This window comes from Sinohyriopsis cumingii, chromosome 11 (assembly GCF_028554795.1).
Source record: "Sinohyriopsis cumingii isolate HCF-2022 chromosome 11, ASM2855479v2, whole genome shotgun sequence".
In the NCBI taxonomy this organism is placed as follows: Eukaryota; Metazoa; Mollusca; class Bivalvia; order Unionida; family Unionidae; genus Sinohyriopsis; species Sinohyriopsis cumingii.
In genome coordinates this window covers 99423389-99438611 of record NC_142971.1, presented here as the reverse complement: position 1 = coordinate 99438611, position 15223 = coordinate 99423389, and the positions used below count along the sequence as shown (strand labels likewise).

The following is a 15223-nucleotide window of genomic DNA, read 5'->3' as shown; positions in this document are numbered from 1 at the left end:
TGGTTGAAGGATGTATCCAGCTACTAGTGCGCAAGTCTTAATATTTTTATAGAACAAATAAAATCCAGTTACTTGAAGCCTAAATAATACATGGTCTTAAACACAGTGATGATTCTATGATTAGCTAATACTCATAGAAATATGGAAGTTCATGCAAACTGTGGGTGATTTATTTTTAAAAAATTATCTATTGGTTGTTAAGTGACTGATCATGTCAGGGCAATAAACTACACTTCTCAAATAGCTTAAAAAAATATTTATTTTAAAGTGAAGAAAAAAAACAACATCCCAGATCAAAAGTAAATCCCCCCCTTCAATGTCCAGTCAGAAAACTGCCTTTCAGAATATCTACATGGAGGGTTCCTTGGGTTCTCTTAGAAGAAATAGTGTGCCAATAAAGACAAAGAATGATCCTGTACCAATCCATGAAAATTGGTGCTACTGTATGACCCTGCTCTGCTTTTGCATGAGGTGTCAGAAGATTGTTCTTAAGGTTACTCCTAACAAACTGCATTTACCAAGATCTGCTGATTTATTATGTGATGGCAGATCTGGGTCTACATTGTTTTGCAGTTATAATAGACTTATATGGAAGTATATATTCAGAAAGAAAAGAAAGAAAATAAAAGGATTTTCAGTCTCATATGTTTTTCTGGTTTTATTGATAGTCTTTTTACCATTTTATGAAAAGTGTGGTCAAGGCCACCAAATTTGCATCTAGCACTTAAACGGGGCACCGAGTGTCCAAGTGGTCTAAAGTGCCCTCCATTACGGATCACTGCCATCTCACCTCTGTCTGCATGGGTTCGAGTCTCGGATTCAGTTAATGTGGGTATGTGAGAAAAATTGCAATTAGCTTATCGTGGGTTGGTGGTTTTTTCCGGGGTTTAACTGGATTCTTCCTCCACCATTATTACTGGCCGCCATGTATAGCCTATCATGTGCTGAAAAATGGCATTAAACCCTACAACAACAATAACAACAACAAGAACATATTTAAACATGTATGCAAATGAGAATATTCAAAAATATTTGTAACAATATTTAAAAATATTGAATTTGATACGCAATAGCAGGCTATGAGAAAATTAAAATCAGAAGGTTGAATCCAACTGTAAACTGCAGCGACCAGATCTACTCTCACATAATATGCCAGCAGATCAGGGTCTATGCTGTTTATTAGATGTAATTAGTACAGCAAACAAAATAGACCCTGATCTGCAGGCATATTATGTGATCACATTTCAGGGCCTATGCTGTCTGGAGTTGAACTTAAAAGTGAGTACAAATGGTAATAGTGTGGAATTTACACCCTTCTTTGCAAAAATACAATTTCTGTTTGTCTGTCATTTTACTTTTTTAATACAGATTAAAAGAGCTGTGTTATTGTATGACTTAGTGAGTAGACCTCCAAACTGACACCTGACTGGTTATCAATTTTCCATTAGTGAGTAGACCTCCAAAATGACACCTGACAGATTATTAATTTTCCATTAGTGAGTAGACCTCCAAACTGACACCTGAATGGTTATTAATTTTCCATTAGTGAGTAGACCTCCAAACTGACACCTGAATGGTTATTAATTTTCCATTAGTGAGTAGACCTCCAAACTGATACCTGACTGGTTATTAATTTTTCATGTTGTCTTGATAGCCAGATTTGGACTCAGAACTGTACAGATGTAACCACACAGTTTCAAAACACTGTCTTTTACAATGCCATAAATGGAACCATTTACTGCAGATAATTTAGTCATTTCTCTTTGTCTCGCATTTGTTTAATCCATCATTTTAAATGGGGAATAGCTTAAGTTTGATAAGTGACACTAGACTGTATATATTTTCCTTACTTTGATAAATGACACTTGACTACATATTTTACTAACCTGGAGATGCTTGAATTTGATTAAGTCACCTTAAAGTCTTATGTACAGTTTGTCCAAAAAATTGTTCTTGATTTGAAATAATTTATAAATTTAAATTTCATGGGAGTTAATGGGGTGTCGGCAATCTACATCCGAGTAATCAGTGTTTTACTGTATGCATCATTTTCATCAAAGATATATGCTGGGCCTGGCTGGTATTCCTGCTTTTGTCCAGTTTGTGGGGTTCATATTTATGCCGGAGAGTCCACGATGGCTGATAACATCTGGGCAGGAAGTTAAGGCAAGGAGAGTTCTCCAGGCCATGAGGGGACAGCTAGACATTGACGAGGAATTTGAAAGCATTAAAAATAGCTGTCATGAAGCAGGGCAAGCAGAACACACTTCAGGTTAGAAAGTTAAATGTGATCTACTTCAGTTTGATTATAGTTTAACTTTATTTGTTTACATCACTTGTATGGCAAATTCACAACTTTTATTAAGCATTCATGATGGCTCAGATTGGTTTGTATAGAGTGATCTATCATGATCTTGAGTTTGTACTGAGTGATCTATCCTGATTTTATGCCTGAATAGTTTGCATTGAGTGGTCTATCCTGATTTTGCATTTGATTGGTTTGCATTTAGTGGTCTATACTGATCTTGAATTTGATTGGTTTGAATTGAGTTGTCTATCCTGATCTTGAGTTTGTACAGAGTGGTCTTATCCTGATCTTGAGTTTGACTGGTTTGCATTGAGTAGTCTATCCTGATCTTGAGTTTGTGCTGAGTGGTCTATCCTGATCTTGAGTTTGTGCTGAGTGGTCTATCCTGATCTTGAGTTTGACTGGTTTGCATTGAGTGGTCTTTCCTGATCTTGAGTTTGTGCTGAGTGGGTCTATCCTGATCTTGAGTTTGTGCTGAGTGGTCTATCCTGATCTTGAGTTTGTGCTGAGTGGTCTATCCTGATCTTGAGCTTGTGCTGAGTGGTCTTTCCTGATCTTGAGTTTGACTGGTTTTCATTGAGTGGTCTATCCTGATCTTGAGTTTGTACTGAGTGGTCTGTCTTGATTTTATGTCTGAATAATTTGCATTAAGTGGGCTATCCTGATCTTGAGTTTGATTGGTTTGTATTGAGTGGTCTATCATGATCTTGAGTTTTATTGGTTTGCATTGAGTGGTTTATACTGATCTTGAGTTTGATTGGTTTGTATTGAGTGTTCTATCATGATCTTGAGTTTGATTGGTTTGGATTGAGTAATCTATCCTGATCTTGAGTTTGATTGGTTTGTATTGAGTGGTCTATACTGATCTTGAGTTTCATTGGTTTGGATTGAGTGGTCTATCCTGATCTTGAGTTTGACTGGTTTGCATTGAGTCGGGTCTGTCCTGATCTCGTGTTTTATTAGTGCAATAACATAAAATTTACCCCTCACTTGAGTTTTTGTTTTGACTTAAATCACATATGATTCCATTTGGAAAAATCATTTTTGATTGGCTGATAATGAAAACTCTAATCATAGATAATGCTATTTTGAAAGCTCATTTCTGGTTGGCTGATAATGAAATCTCAATATCATACTAAAGTTCAAATGTTTATGATAATTTGTGCGCAAGCCTCTATAACCCAATGAACTAACTAATATTCAGGCCTGATGATTAGTTTATGGATAATCAATATTGTACTGTACATTTCTCAAATAGAGACAGATGTTTCCTCTGAAGACAGTAATTGGTTTCTGATATATGATTGCAAATTTAATATTCTCCATGCTTCTTTCTAAGAAAGTTTCCAATTGTTTAGGTCATAAACCAGTGATAGTACAGATGCTTCAGACCCCTGCAGTCCGACGAGCCCTGCTGATTGGCTGTGGTCTACAAATAATTCAGCAAGTAGTGGGCATCAATACTGTCTTGTGAGTAAAATAAAACCTGTCTAAACCAAACTCTGGCAATTCTACATTCTTGTGAAATCTGCATAAACATCAGAATCTTTCAGATTAAATTATTATCCAATGATGGCATTGTAATATGATTTAATAGATTCATTTCATACACAGAGGATCTTTATATTTGTGCTCAGTTCGAAAATTAAATTTATGAAGCAAGTCAAATAGTTTGTCGTTTTAAAAGTTTTGGTGTGCAATAGATTTAAATCATTAGATTAGTTTCATAAATTTTATTTGTAAAGAGCACAAATGTAAGATTGTATCTGTCCCATAAAGATAGTCACTTATTTTTATTTACTGAAAGTGCTGAATATAGAGTTATAATATTAGTCTGAAATACTGTGTATTCAGGTGCCTCGATTAATACACCTTTGCCTTACAGGTGTCATCATAGATATCACTGGTGATGTTATGAGGTTTTATTGAACATGTTGCAATATTGAAAAATATTATATGGGTATGTTAACCTATCTAATACAGTAATCACATGATAAATTTAAATATTAAACATGCATAATATCACTTTATGACATTTCAAATGATTTCATGGAAATCAGAGCCATAATGTCCAAGTCATCCAAATGTACAAAATGATTTTCACACAGTGTTTGGTTTTAAATAAGAGAAAAGAAACAATGTTCTTGACGAAGTTTGTCATTCAATAAATACAATCTTAGATTTTGGATAGTCTGAAACGTGAAACTGAATAATTCCAATCTATTGCTTGCCATGGTTTTCAAAATATATAGTATCTACTCACATAAAGGACAAGACCAACTGTAAAGTGCAAAGACCCAGATTGGCCAACGCATAATGTGCTGACAGATCTGGGTCAGTGCATTTTGTTTGGAGTAATCAGTACAACAAACAACATACACCCTGATCTGCAGGTGCATTATGCTATGGCAGATCTGGATCTTTGTTGTTTGCAGTTTGTCTTGTCTTATAAGCAAGTATATATGGTAGAATTTATTCAACTTTTTTGATAAAAATCATCTCAGATGAGCAATCATGTAAGATCCTGTGTATACATACATACATACATACATACATACATACATACACAGACACACACATAGATATATATATATATATATATATATATATATATATATATATATATATATATATATATATATATTACTGTTGTGTATACATAATGACCCTATAGTGTGTATATAATGTCTCTGTTGTGTATATATAATGACCCTATAGTTTATATATAATAACTCTTTTGTGTATATATAATGACCCTATAGTTTATATATAATGACTGTTGTGTATTTATAATGACCCTATAGTTTATATATGACTCTGTTGTGTATTTATAATGACTCTGTTAACTCCATCTGCTCATTCCAAACAAGATTTCTTGTCCCATGTGACCTGTTCTGAATTGACAAGATTATGCTACCAGTATTATGTAAATATTCCATTGGCTTTCTGTCTTAGTTGCAATAAAATAAATAGGATATAAACATATGTGTCTGTAAACATACTATACTATCTCTCTGTACTTATACCTACTTGGTTACATACATTTTCAATCTTAAATTTCTCCCAGAATGTATGTATCATTTTGTAAATGACAGTTGTACTGGGAAATAATTTGTACAGCACAGAAAAGTAGACATTGTATGTCCCCTACTAAGATAAAATATTTTGACAGTACAGTACACTCTCAGTAGGACACTGTTGAAAGTTGACATTTAGGTGATGTCACCTTATATTAAGGTATTTTATACACACTACTGAATAATAAAATGGGATCCATCAATATGCTTGCATTGAAAAGAGACTGCCTTATATTGAGGTATTTTGTACATGCTACTGAATGGTCTAGAGGTTAGAGTGTCTGCCTCAATGTGGAAGGTAGCAGGTTCGAACCCAGACAGAGTCATACCAAAGACTTATAAATATAGTACTAACAGGTGCCTCACTAGGCACTCAGCATTAAGAGGTTAGTGTTAGGACTGGTCAGCCTGGTGTCAGGATAAAGTGACTGGGTGGGACATGATGCTTCATGTCTGTGGCATGATGCCCCAGTGCTAGACATCACTATAAACTGCCACACTACAGACATCATAGTGATATGACTGAAATTTTTAAAAGTTATGTTAAAAATCCAAATCATACACACACATACACACTAGTGAATTATAAAACAAAATCAATGAACATGCTTGCCTTCTAAAGAGACTACCTTATGTTGAGGTATTTTATACATACTAATGAATAATAAAATGGGATCCATGAATATGCTTGTTTTGTAAATAGACTATCTTTTAATATATACTTAAGAGTGAAATATAGAGACTTAGTGGCAATTTTTTTAATTTTTTTTTCATTCCTATATCTATACATGCAAAAAATATACCTTTATATTCTCACATGTGAAAATATTAGATTTATCATAATGCATTGCAATGCTTGCTTGTGTGTGCCTATAAAAGCTGTTCCTGCAACAACCAAAAAGAGGACCTTTTTAGTTAGAATAAATAAATAAAAACTGCCTTACAAGTCAGACATGGAAATTGAACTTAGAGAAAAAAATTTGACCAGATGCTGTTCATGTCTCTCTGATGTTATTTCCCATTACTTCCTTGACAACAATGACAAAAACTCATTGTGATGCACTGCTGAATCAGACTTGCATTGTTTTAAGATAGGGTCATATAGTTTACAAAATGACATAAATGTAATTTGCTGTGATGGATTAGGTCAACCTAATCCAACTGCTTTCTTAAGTCATGTATTTTTATAGGGCCAGACTATGAAAGTGAGGTGAATTCATGAAAGGGGGCTAGGGGTGAGTGTGTTGTACCAATGAGTGAGTTAAATCTTCTAAATTTTTATTTTGGAGCAAGTTTGGTATATAATAAAAAGAAAAGTTTCTTTTCATGCATTTATACTATTTATATTTCATCTTGTGGTACCTAAAACTATATATTTTAACTTGTGCCTGCACCACTTATTAAAATATCTTGTTTTTGGTATTACACAATGAAATATATCCAATATTAATGTTAAAAAAGAAAATATACTTTACATACTGAGGTATTTTATACATACTACTGAATAATAAAAAGGGATCCATCAATATGCTTGCCTTGTAAGAGAATACCTTATGTTGAGGTGTTATATATATATATATATATATATATATATATATATATATTACTGAATAATAAAATGGGATCAATGAATATGCTTGCCTTGTAAGAGAATACCTTATATTGAGGTATTTTTTACATATTACAGAATAATAAAATAGGATTCATCAATATGCTTGCATTGTAAAACAGACTGTCTTATATTGAGATATTTTATGCACACCACTGAATAATAAAATGGGATCAATGAATATGCTTGTCTTGCAAGATAATACCTTATATTAAGGTTGTTGTTGTTGTTGTTGTTGTTTTGGGGCTTAACGCCATTTTTCAGCACATGATAGGCTATACATGGCGGCCAGTATTAATGGTGGAGGAAGAACCCGGGAAAACCCTGGAAAGAACCACCGACCCACGAGAAGCTACTGGCAAGCTTTCTCGCATACCCACATTGGATGAATCCTAGACTCGAACCACCGCAGACAGAGGTGAGATGGCAGTGATCCATAACGGAGAGTGCTTTAGACCACTCGGCCACTCGGGGCCCATTTATATTGAGGTATTTTATGCATATTACAGAATAATAAAATGGGATTCATCAATATGCTTGCCTTGTACAACAGACTGTCATATGGTGATGTGTGTTATACTGAGGTACAGTATATTGAGGGAGTATTGTATATTTAACCAATCATGCATATAATTGCAATTCAAGAGATGGTGGAAGAAGAGCATAAAACATTCACCAATTTATCTACAGGTATTACAGTGCCACAATAATTCATATGACAGGAGTGAAAGGAGATGAGGCTGCCATCTGGCTTGCTGCTGTTACAGCCTGTGCTTATTTCCTGTTCATCATCCTTGGATTATATTTGGTAGAAAAGATTGGTAGAAGAGCCCTCACATTGGGAAGCTTAATGGGTAAAATTTATTTTCAATGATTTTATTCTGAAAAATAAAAGTTTGAAGTTCTCATGTACCTTTTTAAACAAAACTTCACTGCATAAAATCAATCATATACTTTGTCCCTTTTTGAATATATAACTTGAAATAATGTTTCAAGTATGATTCACATTATCTCTATCATCTCACAGTGTTGAAATTTTCAAATAAAGACATACCAGACAGACCAGGAGACTTGGATTTATTTACGTGTGTGTTTAGATTTTAATTGGACTTTACATACATAGTTGAGTCCATCTGCAAACTGCACACACCAAGATCTGCCATCACACACTGCACTGGCAGATCTAGTCATTGCACTTTGTTAGGAGCAATCAGTAGCACAAAAAACAAAGACCCTGATCTGCTGATGCATTATGTAAGTGTCTATGTTGTTTGTACTTGGACTTGACTTGTATGCAAGGCAGCTGGAGTAGACAACATCCCAGCTGAACTTATCAAGAAAGGGGGAGAATCAGTGAAAGAGCTACTAACAAAAATCTGCAACAAGATCTGGCAGACAGGTGAATGGCCAACACAATGGACCTAGTCACTGATTATAACACTTCCCAAGAAAGGCAATCTCCAGCTGTGCCAAAATTACAGAACTATCAGTTTGATCAGCCATGCTAGTAAGGTAATGCTACAGATCATCTTGAACAGACTGAAACCACAAGCAGAAGAAATAATCGCTGAAGAACAGGCCGGGTTCCGGAGTGGAAGAAGCACAACAGAACAAATATTCAATCTCAGGGTTCTGTGCAAAAAGTACTCGCAACACCAACAAGACATCTATCATGTGTTCATAGATTTCAAAAAGACCTTTGACAGAGAGTGGCATGAGGCATTGTGGGCCACAATGAAGAAGTATAACATGGGTCAAAAGTTAACCAGTACCATCAAGCAGCTGTATGCCAAGGCTACCAGTGCAGTAATTGCCCAAGGTGCTGTGGGGGACTGGTTCCAGACAACAGTGGGAGTGCATCAAGGCTGTCTCCTGTCACCCACGCTTTTCAACATCTACTTAGAGCGCATCATGAGCGAAGCCCTGGAAAACCACTGTGGAACAGTCAGCATTGGAGGGCGTAACATCACCAACCTCCACTCTGCAGATGTCATTGATGGGCTGGCAGGCAGTGAAGACGAGCTAGCCACCTTAGTGAAGAACCTGGATGAAACATCTTCCAGATTTGACATGGAGATAAGCGCTGAGAAGACAAAACTGATGACACATAGTGGCAAACAAATCTCAGCCAGGATTAAAGTCAGAGGACATGAACTGGAAACAGTGAGCCAGTTCAAATATCTTGGTTCCATAATCACTGAAGAGGGATCAAGAGCAGAAATTTTGTCAAGAGCAGCACAAACAATGGCAGTTATGTCAAAGCTAAGACCCATCTGGAGAGACAAGAATATCTGCCTGAAAACTAAAATCAGACTATTGCAAGCTCTAGTCATCTCAGTCTTTTTGTACTCATGTGAGGCATGGACCCTGACAGCAGAATTACAACGAAGAATCCAGTCACTTGAAATGAGATGCTACAGAACCATCCTTGGCATCTCTTACATGGACCACATCACAAATGAAGAAGTGCGTAACACCATCAGGTGCAAAGTAGGCCAATATGAGGACCTCCTCACCACTGTCAAAAAGAGAAAGCTGAAATGGTATGGCCATGTCACTAGAGCCAACAGTCTATCCACAACAGTCCTGCAGGGCAGCGTCCAGGGTGGCAGAAGGAGAGGTAGTCAGAGAAAAAAGTGGACTGACAACATCACAGAATGGACCAGGAAAAGTTTTGCGGAGACACAGGCATTGGCACATGATCAAGACAAGTGGAGGGAACTGGTCAGATGTTCAGCAGCACAGTGCCTCAACGACCACACTAGGTCATGAGACTGATGATGATGATGATGATATATGCAAGTATATATATATATATATATATATATATATATATATATATATATATATGATTTGCATAAGTTTCTAAGAATTTCTTATATATATATATATATATATATATATGTGTGTGTGTGTATGTTTTATGACCAAAAATATTTATCCAAAGTTCTAAGATCAAATTAATAGTGATAATTATTTTTTTCTGATCATTTTGTGCCACATTTTGTGTGCTGAATTACCTATAGCTGCAAAAAATTTCGTTATCTTTTCTGAAATGTATTCAAATTGTATGACTTCAAGTCAGTATGATTTGCAGAAGTTTCTAAGAATTTATTAAATAAAATTATAATTAAGAACAGGCTCCTGCTATCTGAAAAATAGCCGAGATAATTGATACAGGTTTATGATCAATACTTTTGTATTTTATAATTTTAACCAATGTATAGTATTCTAACTTCTTTGGAAATGTGATACAGAAGTTTGATTGGTTCTCTCCCCAGTAACCTTGTAGCCTTCTTTAGAAAGCAAATTGTTTCTAATTCAGAGAGTCCTTTGCATGTGAAAATCTGGTTCCTGGTATTTAATTAATTATTCAGAGCGTGCAACTGAGACTGACATATTTTGTCACTGTAAATGTCACTATAAATGTCACTATAAATGTATTTATTATACATAGATCAATTTATAATGATTATAACTCTTACATGGTCTGAATGTCATAAACATTTCAAGCAAATGATTAAAATTGTTACTCAAAACTCAATCACTGGAAATCATAATTTTATGAAGGCATCATCTTTTAAATTTGTTAGAAATAATGTATAGAGTTGATGTAATCAGAGCTGTAAAACTTCATGCAATTATGATCAATACATTCAGCTGTCAGTTTCATGCCATTATAATCCATACCTTCAGCTGTCAGTTTCATGCCATTATGATCCATACCTTCAGCTTTCAGTTTCATGCCATTATGATCAATGCCTTCAGCTGTTAGTTTCATGTCATTATGATCAATACCTTCAGCTCTTAGTTTTATGCAATTATGATCCATACCTTCAGCTGTTAGTTTCATGCCATTATGATCCATACCTTCAGCTGTCAGTTTCATGCCATTATGATCAATACCTTCAGCTGTTAGTTTTGTGTAATTATGATCCATACCTTCAGCTGTTAGTTTCATGCCATTATGATCCATACCTTCAGCTGTCAGTTTCACACCATTATGATCAATACCTTCAGCTGTTAGTTTCATACCTTTATGATCAATACCTTCAGCTGTTAGTTTTATGCAATTATGATCCATACCTGCAGCTGTCAATTTCATGCAGTTATGATCCATACCTTCAGCTGTCAGTTTCATGCCATTATGATCCATACCTTCAACTGTCAGTTTCATGCCATTATGATCCATACCTTCAGATGTCAGTTTCATGCCATTATGATCAATACGTTCAGCTGTTAGTTTTATGCAATTATGAGCCATACCTGCAGCTGTCAATTTCATGCAATTATGAGCAATACCTTCAGCTGTCAATTTCATGCAGTTATGATCCATACCTTCAACTGTCAATTTCATGCAATTACCATCAATACCTTAAGCTGTAAATGTCATGCAATTACCATCAACATTTTTGCCTGTCAGTTTCATGCAATTACCATGAATATTTTTATGATATATAAGCATGGAAGTTTCAAGTAAAATCACAATGACAGAAAGTTTTATAAACTTTAAGTCTGGATACAAATGTTTCCTATCCCAAAGATTCTATTAAAACAGTTATGTAAATATGAGTCCTACACTTACAAAAATTTTCAACTGGGTAAAATGCAAGGCTAGACAAGGGCTTGAACCTGGGACTACCAAAATTTTAGACAGGTACTCTACCACTCTGAGCTGACGTGTCCAATCCTACCTGTTATACTTTCTCCCTGCCTTTTTGAGACAAGTATAAGTGTGTTACATGTTTAGATTCTTACAATCTATAACCAAGAAAAAGTGAAGACAACCAGCTTTGTAAAATTTAAGAAATAATTTATTTCCCTAGAAAAACAAGGTAAAAATGAGAAAAAGAACTTAAAGTTTTACAAATAAAATCCAAAAATAATCCAAGAATTAAAAAATAGAAGTGCTATTATTAAAAAGACCTAAATGAATCTGAGTTCGAGTCTCGATGAAATCCAAAATTCAAGGTGATGACATATGCTGTGGTCAGCATCATACTGATGTATCAACAGTTCATTGTTGAATCACAGAAAATAATATTCCAGTTTCTGAACTGTGTGAAAATTTCGATAAATGTCTTTGTCCAAGAATTAATTTAGAGTACTAGTATTTCCAGGGGAAAAAATCTTGAAATTCAAATAATTTGAAGAAAAAAAAATAATTAGCCCAAAAGCTGGTCACAACATAAAATACTTTAACTTCTCAAGTGTCAAGGCACTAATGACTATTCCTTCTCAAAACATCAATAATAAATCTAGCTACAATGCAAAACAGATGCCCAGATGTGGGTCAATCCTCTGGAAAAAACTAATTGTTACATGTTATTTGTCACATGCTCCAAGTATGGCCTTGATTTCATTTTATGAATCTTACTCTGGGAAAGAATTTTTTTTTTAAAACATTTGTTTACCACAACTCTTACTGGTTCTGAATCAATGACAGGAACTAGGTCAGCACTAGATACAAAGTTTCTACTATTAGTTGTTTACTACTGAATTAAATTTATGGACAATGTCAAATCCAGTAAATAAAATTACATTACAATAACATGTAATGGAATAAATAAAAAAAAACTAACAAACAAACAATTAAATCAAATCAAATATAAATTAAATCTAATATACATAACATGTGTCTCATCAAACTTCTACTTAACTGCACCTCCTTAGCTGGTTGGAGGTGCAGATGTGGAGTCTGCTTGCTGTGCCAATGTAACAAGGAAAAATACACTGTCTGACTGGGGCTCAAATCCATGAACTCCTTAACTCTAAATGGGTGCTCTACCATTTCATGTATCCTATCCACATCTAGATTGACATCAGTCTAAATCCTAAAGCTAGATATTTTTAGCATGACACTTTCTTCCTATTCAGTGTAACCAATCATGTTTTCATTAGACATCTCAGATATTATTTCTGAAATCAAAGCTTTTATGTTATCACTCTTTTCACTTAGTCTGACATGATGGAATTTAATTTTTATTGTGATAAAGACACTTAGGAATTAAAATATTACAAAAGTCCACCAAACTTGAAATCTCTTTTTAAATGTTTTTGATTATATATTATAGTCTATATTTCAGGCTTTTCATTAATTTGTATTATTGCAAATTCTTTAAATGAGTTGAGGAAAACATTTTCTCCATAATGGACAATACAAACATTCCAGATTTTACAAAGGTTAATTTCATTAATTTTCACTTCAGTTATCTCTTTTTTCGTGAGGTGAATGAAATACAATATATCTAAAATCTCAGGTGGAAAAGAGAGTCTGAGAACTTTAAAGAAACTAGCAGAATATGGATTCAGTTTTGTTTGTTTGGTCACAAAAGGGAATCATCCAAATGTCTTTTCATGTGTGTATATTTGTAGGAGCCATAGTAAGCCTAGGGTGGCTGGCTGTTGGGTTTCATCTGTCCTCACAGAACACACCACACATTACCCTCACAGAGCTACCTGTCCTCAACTCCACTTGTGGTGCATACAGGTAACAAATTAACCTGCAGTACATGAAGGTAAACAAAACAAATAGCACAGTACATGGTAGGCAATGTACCAGCCATATAGTAAATAGTATTATTATACTTTTTATACATATCACCATCTTATATTGGCCAGGTACTTAGGTACCAAAAATTGTATTACCTGTTTAACTCATGTACTAGGTCACTGTTACTAAGTGACATTGTCTAGCAATAATAAATGAAAGAAGCTGCTCATTGGCTGATGACATTATTGCACATTTTTGCATCATGATATATATTAGATTTATAGGTGTTAGTTTTGAATTTTTATGTTTTCCAAAGGGTGATTTGTGATATTGTGTTGTGTGATTTACTTAAAATACTAAGCAAAAACCATTTTTCTTCTTTTAGTCTCAGTGACAGTGATTTCAACCTATCAACCCCAAATTTGACAGATGCCTTACTTGTCTCGTATGCAATCCATAAAGAAAGTTTGGTCAGAGTTTATCAAATAGTACTCTAGTTGTTTGATGGAACCATTTGCAGCATTCTTAAAGTCCCTTTGACCATAACCTTTGACCTTTTGACCCATGAATCAATATGTGTCTTCCTTGTCTCAAACGCTAGCCATCTACAAGTTTAGTCAAGGCCTGTGGTCATGTGGTACATAACTTAAGTTGTTTTGTGGAAATAATTTTTCTTTCTTTCAATTCCTGGGACCTTTGACCTTTGATTTTTGTATCCAAATTAAAATGCAGGCCATCCAAAAATATATGGTCAAAGTAGGTGATCAAAAACTCAAGATATTGTGCAAAAATTATTTTTCTTCTTACAGTTGCTATGACAATGACCTTTTATATTTTGACATCCAAATCAGTAGGTGTCTTTCTTATTTCAAATGCAAGCCATTCGCAATGTTTGGTCATGGTATTTGAGATATAAGTTACTCTGTGGAAACAGTTTTCCTTTGTTAAGTTTCTCTGACCTTGATGTTGATATTGAATCCAAAATTGATAGATTTATTCAGTGCTCTTAATGCAAGCTAATTACAAAGCTGTGTAATGCTTAAGTTGGCAGAGGACTCGAGTCATTGTGTAGAAATAAAATAAAGATCAGACAAACACATGGACAGACAATGCCATATCATGATCTGCTTTGCCATATATTGAACAATCAAGATAATTTATGTCAGAATAAATAGTACTCAACTGTATGTGCCTAGCTGATTCTAAAATAGATACATATGGAAGCTGTTAATTAGTATTAATTCAATAACCTTTGGGCACTCTGATTCCTATATAAAGCTTAAAGTTTTGATGCGAAAGAAATTTTGATACTAGTAGAGCAAAAACTGTAAAAATGCATCATTGCTACACTCAGAAAAGATCCCTAATTTTTACCAATGAACTTAATCCGTGATACCCATAGGTGAAAATATTTGGTATACTGAGAGCCATCTATTTATCATGCCTCAGATTCTATAACTAAAGAATTTATCTGAACTGACTTCAGAAAATCATAGGAATAAATGTTAACATGACATTTGTAATACATTTTCTTCTGAAACAAAAATGACCTTCTACAATGATTGAACCTGTTATCCAAGTCAAAACACCCATGAGGATAAACTTCGAATAAATCATGTCTTCATATGAACCAGCACAGCAAATGAGTGGCATCTACTTGATTCAGTTCGTTGCAGTACATGATGATGCAAAAGCAAAAATTGTAAAGGATGACATCTGAAAGGTGTATCACATTA

At 34.5% G+C, this 15223-nt stretch overlaps 1 protein-coding gene across 1 annotated transcript in view; it reads left to right on the top strand.

Annotated features, from left to right (window-relative positions):
• LOC149789100 (proton myo-inositol cotransporter-like) overlaps nucleotides 1–15223 on the top strand; it is a 173809-nt gene that overhangs the window by 122090 nt on the left and 36496 nt on the right. The window contains exons 3-6 of the mRNA XM_089975300.1: nucleotides 2061–2272; nucleotides 3667–3778; nucleotides 7685–7848; nucleotides 13370–13484. Coding sequence (XP_089831426.1) covers nucleotides 2061–2272; nucleotides 3667–3778; nucleotides 7685–7848; nucleotides 13370–13484 — 603 coding nt within the window. The remainder of the gene's footprint in view (nucleotides 1–2060; nucleotides 2273–3666; nucleotides 3779–7684; nucleotides 7849–13369; nucleotides 13485–15223) is intronic.